At 36.5% G+C, this 10,260-nt stretch overlaps 1 protein-coding gene across 1 annotated transcript in view; it reads left to right on the top strand.

Annotated features, from left to right (window-relative positions):
- The first annotated feature begins 3,977 nt into the window (after positions 1–3,977).
- mxra5b (matrix-remodelling associated 5b) overlaps positions 3,978–10,260 on the top strand; it is an 18,594-nt gene continuing 12,311 nt past the window's right edge. Inside the window, 4 exon segments of the mRNA XM_067444681.1 lie at positions 3,978–4,153; positions 5,957–6,086; positions 7,022–7,412; positions 8,435–10,260. The exon segment at positions 8,435–10,260 is cut by the window's right edge and continues 2,062 nt beyond it. Coding sequence (XP_067300782.1) covers positions 3,978–4,153; positions 5,957–6,086; positions 7,022–7,412; positions 8,435–10,260 — 2,523 coding nt within the window.

Here is a 10,260-nt window from a genome sequence, read left to right as displayed (position 1 = left end):
AGTGTGTATTAGTACTTTAAGACTGTGTATCAGTACCTTAAATGTACATATCAGTACTTTAAGAGTGTGTATTAGTACCTTAAAGGTACATATCAGTACTTTAAGAGTGTGTATTAGTACCTTAAAGGTACATATCAGTACTTTAAGAGTGTGTATTAGTACCTTAAAGGTACATATCAGTACTTTAAGAGTGTGTATTAGTACCTTAAAGGTACATATCAGTACTTTAAGAGTGTGTATTAGTACCTTAAAGGTACATATCAGTACTTTAAGAGTGTGTATTAGTACCTTAAAGGTACATATCAGTACTTTAAGAGTGTGTATTAGTACTTTAAGAGTGTGCATTAGTACTTTAAGAGTGTGTATTAGTACTTTAAGAGTGTGTATTAGTACTTTAAGAGTGTGTATTAGTACTTTAAACGTACATATCAGTACTTTAAGAGTGTGTATCAGTACCTTAAAGGTACGTATCAGTACTTTAAGAGTGTGTATTAGTACTTTAAGAGTGTGTATCAGTACCTTAAATGTACATATCAGTACTTTAAGAGTGTGTATTAGTACTTTAAGAGTGTGTATCAGTACCTTAAAGGTACATATCAGTACTTTACGAGTGTGTATCAGTGCTTTAAGAGTGTGTGTTAGTACCTTAAAGGTACATATCAGTACTTTAAGAGTGTGTATCAGTACCTTAAAGGTACATATCAGTACTTTAAGAGTGTGTATTAGTACTTTAAGAGTGTGTATCAGTACCTTAAAGGTACATATCAGTACTTTAAGAGTGTGTATTAGTACTTTAAGAGTGTGTATTAGTACCTTAAAGGTACATATCAGTACTTTAAGAGTGTGTATCAGTACCTTAAAGGTACATATCAGTACTTTAAGAGTGTGTATTAGTACTTTAAGAGTGTGTATCAGTACCTTAAAGGTACATATCAGTACTTTAAGAGTGTGTATTAGTACTTTAAGAGTGTGTATCAGTACCTTAAAGGTACATATCAGTACTTTAAGAGTGTGTATTAGTACCTTTTTGGTTTTGTACCTTAGGGTACCGCCCCAGTGACAGAAATGTACCTTTTTTTTCGGACAGTAAAGATCGCAAATAATAAGATTAAGTAAACTGGACAATGTGTGTTTTCCTGTTTTTTCAGTGTAGTAAATGCTTCTTGATTTAAGAATTTGAAGATATTTAGACTGGACATGACAAAATTACTAAGTAAGAAGAGCATTTTTTACTTAATAAATTGTGTTTATGATGCTTTATTAAGTTCCCCCAACTCTAAATTCACTCAAAGTGGTCATAATGTATGCAAACTGCGTTGATTATTTTTTTGTTGAGCCATCACATTATATGTTAGAGAGGTTCAATAGACCCGTAAATGCCACTAAACAACCTTTATTTGTATTAATAGCTCAGCACTTGGTTGTTTTTGGCCCGTGGCATCAAACGGAGCAGCTGCGAACGAGTGCAGATAATCTGAGGGGGTTTCTCTCCTTTAGCTCCTCCTTTCTCTAGCTTGGGTTTCACAATCTCTCTTTTCCAGCTTCACTCCAAGCTTTCATCCAGACGGTGAAGTATCTAACCCGATATTCATTGTATGAGCTTTTGAATGAGCAACAGTTTCCTCAGCTTTTTTTTTTTCCAGCATTAAAACCTGGTGAACGTTTAAAAAAGGATGCTGTGATATTCCAGTGGTTTCCATGTGAAGATGATCGACTTTAAGGAAATGAAGGCTCGAAAGCAGAATATCAAGGTGAGTTTCATTTCATTTATGAACGTCATAACTTAGGAAAAAGTTGATATGTGGAGCTAAAACTTCAAACCAAATGTATTTCACATTTTCTCACATTATCACAGTTTATAGTTTAGAAAATGGTAATACAATTTAATAAGAGCTCTGTGTCACAACAAATTGATCTTGATAATGTCAAAACTTTGATAGAAAGGAATGTAATGGATTATAATCAGCTGTTGAATTTAAGCACTCAAATAGATAATACCAGTTTATATCAACCAATGACCAAGCGATGCTTAATTTTGTTCAGTCTGTGGTGTCAAAGGTCACATTAGCAATTCAAGAAAAAACACTTCAGCAAAACATGCTCAGCTCACTGCAAACATTATTTTTGTCTTTTTCTAGTGTAAATATATAAAAATTCTTAAATCCAGATGCATTTACTAGATCAGTAAAATGACATAAGATATTTTTTCTTGTTTTGTTGAAAATAAAATCATAATGAAGTGAGTTTTTGCTTAAAACAGGCAAAATGATCTGCCAATGGGGTGAGAAAAATAATCTGATTTCTGATTGAATTCTTGTTTCCGAACACAAATAAGATTATTTTTCTCACCCCATTGGCAGATCATTTTGCCTGTTTTAAGCAAAAATTCACTTCATTTTGATATTTTTCCCCAGAAAACAAGAACAAATATCTTATGTCATATTACTGATCTAGTAAATGCATCTTGTATTTAATAATTTTTAAATATTTAGACTGGAAACGACAAAAATACTAAATAAGAAGAGCATTTTTTGCAGTGCTCAGAGTGTCTGAATCCTTGTGGGCCTAAATTGTGTTCAGTGTTTAGGGTATGAGACGTCACAGTTGACTTTATTCTGCTCTCCTCACGTACATGAACTCTAGTGAAACATTATATTTGGCGTCTGAATCGTTCTCGGTTTGACTGTATTATTGAGTTTCTTCATGCATTCAGCATTCGTCACTGTTGAGCTGCTATTTGTCTTCATGCTCACTTGATTTCATTAATTTCCTTAAATAAATGAGTTGTGAAAGCTGCTTAAGGAATGCATTTATACTTTGGAGCTAATCCCGATCTCAAGGAGGAATCATAAATGCTCAGTTTATCCAGTCGGGTCATGTTTGACAGCTGTCGGCTCTCGGCTAATGATTATGTTTTAGTTAACTGACAATTAAATGAACTGCAAATGCTCTTCTTATGTAGTATTTGTGTCTTGTTTCCAGTCCAATCATCTAAATATTCTTAAATCAAGATGCATTTACTAGATAAGTAAAATTACATAAGATTTTTATTCTTGTTTTCTGGGGAAAAAAATCTAAATGAAGTGAGTTTTTGCTTAAAACAGGTAAAATTATCTGCCAATGGGGTGAGAAAAATAATCGTATTTCTGTTCGGAAACAAGAATTCAATCAGAAATAAGATTATTTTTCTCGCCCCATTGGCAGATCATTTTGCCTGTTTTAAGCAAAAACTCACTTCATTTAGATTTGATTTTCAACAAAACAAGAAAAAATATCTCATGTTGTTTTACTGATCTAGTAAATGCATCTTGATTTAAGAATTGTTAGATATTTAGACTAGAAACAAGACAAAATTACTCTGTCACTCGTCCTGGTCCACATCTCATTCAGTAACATTAGGCAGTTTTGATTTATATGCGGTATAATGTTGATGATCGCATTATTTTACATATGCATCTTCTTACATATATCGCATGTTTCTGCTTCTTGTTCTCCAGTGTTTTGATCAGGAGATACAGTACTCCTTCAGAAGTTGTTTCCAAATGACAGCGAAAACACAGAAAGACGGAAATTTCTGTCAAAATTTGGGAATGAGTAGCCTGGATGCCAGCCAAATTTAGCCCCGTCCCCAACATTTGAGGCCGGGCAATTCGGTCTGGACTTGATCCGTTGTGGAGTAATTATGACCAGAACAGAAACTGTTCAGACCAATCAAATTGTCAGGGCGGGCTTTATACGATGATTGACAGATAACACAACGTAATCATCCACGTCACCAAATAGCACTTGGTTTGATTTAGTTCTAATCCTAAACGGAGAACTTGTTCTTATATGCATTCATTCTTAGATATTTAGACTAGATACAAGACAATAATACTAAATAAGAACAGCATTTTTTGCAGTGTGTAAGTTATGTCAACTTTTCTTTTTTGACAGTGAGTGATCGAGGGACTTGAACGCTTCAGAAGCGCGTGATCATGGGCTCTTCCCGTTTGGTGCTGATGTTGATGCTGATGGTCAGTCTTCCGGTCTCCGGCGGTGTTTGTCCGTGGCAATGCGCGTGTTCGGCGGCCGCTGAAGTGCACTGCACCTTCCGTGCCCTCGCCGCGGTGCCCACGGGCATCTCCAAACAAGTTCAGCGCATTAATTTTGGGTAAGTCACTTCCAGAGCTGGACAGTAACTAAGTAGATTTACTTGAGTATAATCTTTTCTGGAAACTTCTGACTTTAACTTCACTCCATCTGAAAGACAAATATCGTCCTCTTTACTCCACTACATTTCTATCAAGGTCCTCGAAGTGGAAAGTCGTTTCTGTCGCAGCTTTGAAAGTCAGTGATGATTTTTTTCTTCTTTAAAAGGTGTTTGGGTTTTTGCAGAAAGCCTTTCAGGAATCACTCTTGTAGAGTCTCGTGAAGTTCAATGATTTCACAGCATTTATTAAACACTGATTTATAGTTTAGAGCAAAATGGAAGAAGACGGATGTCCAAATGCTCATTTAGTGGAGTATTCACATAAACAAAGTTGATTCTGTCTTCAGAGAAGGTGAACAGTGTGAGAATATCAGATGTGTATCAGTGTATTGGATCCGTGCATTCGGCCTTAAAGTGACAGCAGCTTTATAAAGAGCTTTGTAACTTTTCTACAAGTATTTAAATGAGTTTAAGTTAGTCGTCTGCTAGTATGTCAGATGGAGCGTCACTGACTGGCTTAAACCATGATGGCATAATGTGCATTTATACAACTATAATACAATAATGCGGTGACATAAAAAAGGAAATTTACTTTTGATATTTAAGTTCTTTTGAAAACAAATACTTCTGTACTTTTACTTCAGTAAAAATCTGTTTCTACAACTTTCACTTCTAACGGAGTAATATTTGACCAGCAGTACTTTTACTTTCACTCAAATAATGAAGTTGTGTACTTTGTCCACCTCTGGCCACTTCTAATGATGTTCTTTTGTTTAATGTATAGCATGTTATAATCATATGTGACCCTGGAGCACAAAACTTTTATTTATATATAAATAGCCAACAATACATTGTATGGGTCAGAATTGTCATTTTTTCTTTCATGTCAAAAATCATTATGATATTAAGATCCTGTTCCATTAAGATATTTAGTACATTTCCGACCATAAATACATCCTAAATGTATTATTAGTAGTAATATGCATTGCTAGGGACTTCAGTTGTACAACATTAAAGGAGATTTTATCAATGTTTCCCTTTTTTTGCACTGTCAGATTCTAGATTTTCAAATATTGTCCTATCCTAACAAAACATACATTCATGGAAAGATTTATTCAGCCTATCATAACCCTGACCCTATGATGTACAAGCCTGCAGTCCAGATCTTTCACCGATTAGAAAACATTTGGCGCATCATAAAGAGGAAGGTGCGACAAAGAAGACATAAGACAGTTGAGCAGCTAGAAGCCTGTATTAGACAAGAATGGGACAACATTCCTATTCCTAAACTTGAGCAACTCGTCTCCTCAGTCCCCAGACGTTTGCAGACTGATATAAAAAGAACAGGGGATGACACACAGGGGGAAACATGGCCTTGGCTCAAACGTTTTTGAGATGTGTTGATGCAATGAAATTAAAAATCAACTTATTTTCCCCTTAAAATGATATATTTTCTCTTCTTACTTAGTATTTTTGTCTTGGTTCTAGTCAAAACATCTAAAAGTTCTTACATTAAGAAACATTTACTAGACATGTAATAAACTTGTAACAAGTCATTTTTACCCAAAACAAGACACTAATTTTGCTTGTCTAGTAAATACTTCTTGTTTTAAGAATTTTTAGATGTTTGGACTAAAAAACAAGACAAAAATACTAAGTAAGAAATGAATTTTTTGCAGTGTATTTTGTGTTCTGTAGTGGAAACAAGCATACTACAATAACCCATACTGATTATTAAATGCAACTTTTTTAAATTTTTAACAGGTTTAACGCAATAAATCACATCACAGACGTGTCTTTCGGTGGCCTTCGGAAACTAGAGCTGCTTATGATGCACGGCAACAATGTGCAGAAAATACCAGATGGTGCTTTTCAGGATCTGGTTTCCTTACAGGTAAAATCACCGCCATTTGAAGCACACTAGGCCTTCATTTAGTGCTAATTAATTACTTCTGCCTGGTAAAACTTGATTGGTCTTGCTCTACACTGTAAAAAAATGTCTTCTTATTTAGCATTTGTGTCTTGTTTCTAGTCCAAATATCTAAATATTCTTAAATCAAGATGCATTTACTAGATCAGTAAAATGACACAACATATTTTTTCCTTGTTTTCTGGGGAAAATATCGAAATGAAGACAGATTTTGCTTAAAACAAGGAAAATGATCTGCCAATGGGGTGAGAAAAATAATCTTATTTCTGTTCGGGACGGAAACAAGATTTCAATCAGAAACAAGATTATTGACATCACCCCATTGACAGATAATTTCACCTGTTTAATGCAAAAACTCACTTCATTTTGATCTTATTTTCAACAAAACAAGAAAAAATATCTAATGTCATTTTACTTATATAGTAATGGATCTTGTTTTAAGAATTGTTAGATATTTGGACTGGAAACAAGACACAAATACTGAGTAAGAAGAGCATCTTTTGCAGTGTGTACGCTGTATAACCCTCATACTCCTACATACACTGCAAAAAATGATTTCCTTACTCAGTATTTTTGTCTTGTTTCTAGTCCAAATATCCAACAATTCTTAAAACAAGTATTTACTAGACAAGCAAAAGTAATTGTCTTGTTTTGGGGGAAAATAACACAAAATGAAGAGAGTTTTTGCTTAAAATAAGATAAATAATCTGCCAGTGGGGTGAGAAAAATAATCTTAATTCAAACAGAAAACAAGATTATTTTTCTCACCCCATTGGCAGATTATTTATCTCATTTTAAGCAAAAACTCTACTAATTTTAAGAGCATTTTTTGTTGTGTAGAAGGTTTCTCACAGAGAATGCAGAATTACTGGCTTGTATTTTTTTGTAATTTCCTGCAGGTTTTAAAAATGAGCTACAACAAGCTAAGAGTCATAACCGGGCACACCTTCTCTGGTCTGACGGGCCTTATTAGGCTCCATCTGGACCACAACCGCATCAAGTTCATCCATCCGGGGGCATTCAGTGGGATGACGTCCCTCCGTCTGCTCCACCTAGAGGCCAATCATCTGCAAAAGCTCCATCCTGCCACTTTCAGCACCTTCTCACTGCTACAGCGCTTCCCCGTGTCCAGCCTAAAGCATCTGTATCTGTCTGACAACCTGCTCCGCACGCTGCCCAGAAACATGCTGGAGAACATGCCTCAGATGGAGAACCTTTTCCTGTACGGAAACCCATGGAGCTGCGACTGCCGGATGAGCTGGATACAGGATTGGAGAGCGCAAAATTTGGGTAATTAATCAATTTCCCGGTGCTTCAAATGCTTCAAAAAGACCTGAATCTCAGTGTGCACGGCAAAAAAAACATTTCTTACTAAGTATTTTTTGTCTTGTTTCTAGTCAAAATTTCAAAAAATTCCTAGAAAAGCAAAAGTTACTGTCTTATTTTGGGAAAAAATAAAAATGTAAATACATTTATTCATTAAATATAAGTAATTTCTCAGACAATAGATATGGATCTTTTAGATTAACTTTAGGAGTTGTTTTGGTCTACAACACTATCTCAAACTCAACATTATTCTTCAGATGCTGCAAAAATGCGTTTCTTTCTTAGTATTTTTGTCTTGTTTCTAGTCCAAACATCTAAAAATTCTTAAAACAAGAAGTATTTACTAGACAAGCAAAAATAATTGTCTTGTTTTGGGAAAATAACTCAAAATGAAGAGAGTTTTTGCTTAAAATAAGATAAATAATCTGCCAATGGGGTGAGAAAAATAATCTTAATTCAAACAGAAAACAAGATTATTTTTCTCACCCCATTGGCAGATTATTTATCTTATTTTAAGCAAAAACTCTCTTCATTTTGAGTTATTTTTTCCCCAAAACAAGACAATTACTTTTGCTTGTCTAGTAAATACTTCCTGTTTTAAGAGTTTTTAGATGTTTGGACTAGAAACAAGACAAAAATACAAGAAACAATAAAATATAAAATATTTAATATTAAATATTGCTTAATTATATTCTGTGTTATATACAAAAACAAAATCTGATCATTTTTGTGGGCATTTATATACATTTTGGGCATTTTTGAGACAAGTTTTATGCCCTGAATGTGAGGATTTTCAACAGAAAATCTTGAGATGAATTAACACTTAGGTCTAAAGGTTTAGAATACATTTTTTTCACAATTTGTATAATTAAAAAGCAGGAAGTGAGAAAGCATAAAAAGCTTTAGAGGCATCTGCTGTTTGGGAATGTGCTGTTTGAATGTTTGGAACATTTTAAATTCCATCTGAATTTGTTTCTTTTTCCAAGGGGTGATGAAATGCAAGAAGGACAGAACATTCGCCGGCGGTCAGCTCTGTCCACTGTGCTCTTTTCCAAAACGCCTAAAAGGACAAGAGATCTCTGATCTTAAAGAGTTCATCTGCTCTGGACCGGCTATCAGCTCTCCAGGGAAAAACATCTCGCATGAGGAGAACATCAGTGAACTTCTGCCCGGCGACAGGATCAAACCACCTTTTGGAAATGTCTCCTTTGGTTTATCCGACGAGCATGGGACTAAAGTGGACATGATCTGTCAAATTCTTGAACCAAGAGACTCCACTAAAATCTCCTGGAATTACAATAAATCTCAGCAGATCGCTGCTAACGTGACTCTATTCTTGGACGTGGAGTGTCCTGTGGATAGAGACAGCTATGAAAGCTTTTGGAGGCTTCTTGCTTACTACAGTGAAGTGCCCATGCATCTGCGAAGGGAAATAATGCTGAGCAGAGAGCCGGAGCTGAGCTACAGATACAGACAGGACATCGAAAAGGATGCCTTCTTTTACACTGGCGTCCGAGCTAATGTTTTATCCCACCCACCATGGCTCATGCAGTCCTTTATGAACCTCAAGCTAAACAGGCCTTATTCCTCCTCCAAAAGTGTGAGACTCATTCTTAATACTCATTTGACAACCACCATTGACAAGGAGCTCGTCAGATCTTGGGTCATGATTGAACGTGACAATAAAACCCAGACGAGCTTCAGTTCTGTTGTCGGTGGCGTGATTGAAATGGACTGCAAAGTGCAAAGCTCTGGAAACGCAGCCGTTCATTGGATAATGCCCGATGGGTCGAAGATTAAAGCTGCGTTCAGCTCGACGGACAATAGAGCGAGCGTCTCAAGAAGCGGCAAGCTTCACATTAAATCTGTCGAGCACAGAGACTCCGGGGTTTATTACTGCATTGCTGAGGTTGCAGGAGATATTGATGTGATGCCTTTCCGTTTATCAGTTATGGAGTCTTCAACACCTTTTCCAGGTCAGGAGATTGGGAATGCGTTAACCAAGTTTGTTGGCGAATCTGCTTCCTTGCCCTGTCTTACTACAGCAACACCAGATGCTGAGGTGAATTGGATATTTCCAGATGGCAGTGTACTGAAAGCCAACGCAAATACATCCAGGGCTTTAGTCTTCGACAACGGGACTTTGTCCCTTCCTCATAGTCAGCTTGACAACAACGGATATTACAAATGTGTCGCCATGAATGAGCACGGCGTGGATGTACTGGCTACTAAACTAACTGTCATGAGACGGCGAGGAATCCAGCCGCTGCGACGCTATCCAATTAGTCCGCAGTCTGCTTCGGGAGTGTCCACTAAAGTAAAAGCCTTTGTGGAGGATGTGGAAGATGCTTCTGGAGATGGTTCTGAAACTCAAGAGAGAAAAGAACCAAACAGAAGCTTTATTAATCGAAGGAGGGGTCCGAATGGAAGAACACAAGGCAACATTCGGCGTAGACGGCCCTTTAGAAAGGGCATGCCTGAACTGAACAGAACTGCAGTCACGAATCAGAGAACCGTTAATGGCAAGAACAAAATAGACCCCCAGAAATGGGCTGATCTTTTGGCCAAAATCCGTGAGAAAACATCTCTAAAAAATGCATCAATTAACACTGCCCAACAAAGTACTCAAATGGGGAATGAAGATCATCCAGGATCGATTGACAACACAGAGAGTTCTTCAGGGGACTTCGGTTTACCGGAGGAATCAAACACTTTCAGAACGCCACACCAAACGGATGTTTACCACACGCATGCAATTACACCTCATACCGAGGGACCAAATTATAACATCTACCGCACGGCACCTCCAGAA

This window comes from Pseudorasbora parva, chromosome 5 (genome assembly GCF_024679245.1).
Source record: "Pseudorasbora parva isolate DD20220531a chromosome 5, ASM2467924v1, whole genome shotgun sequence".
In the NCBI taxonomy this organism is placed as follows: domain Eukaryota; kingdom Metazoa; phylum Chordata; class Actinopteri; order Cypriniformes; family Gobionidae; genus Pseudorasbora; species Pseudorasbora parva.
Note: the sequence above shows the minus strand (reverse complement) of the source record. Positions and strands in the feature narration are given on the sequence as shown.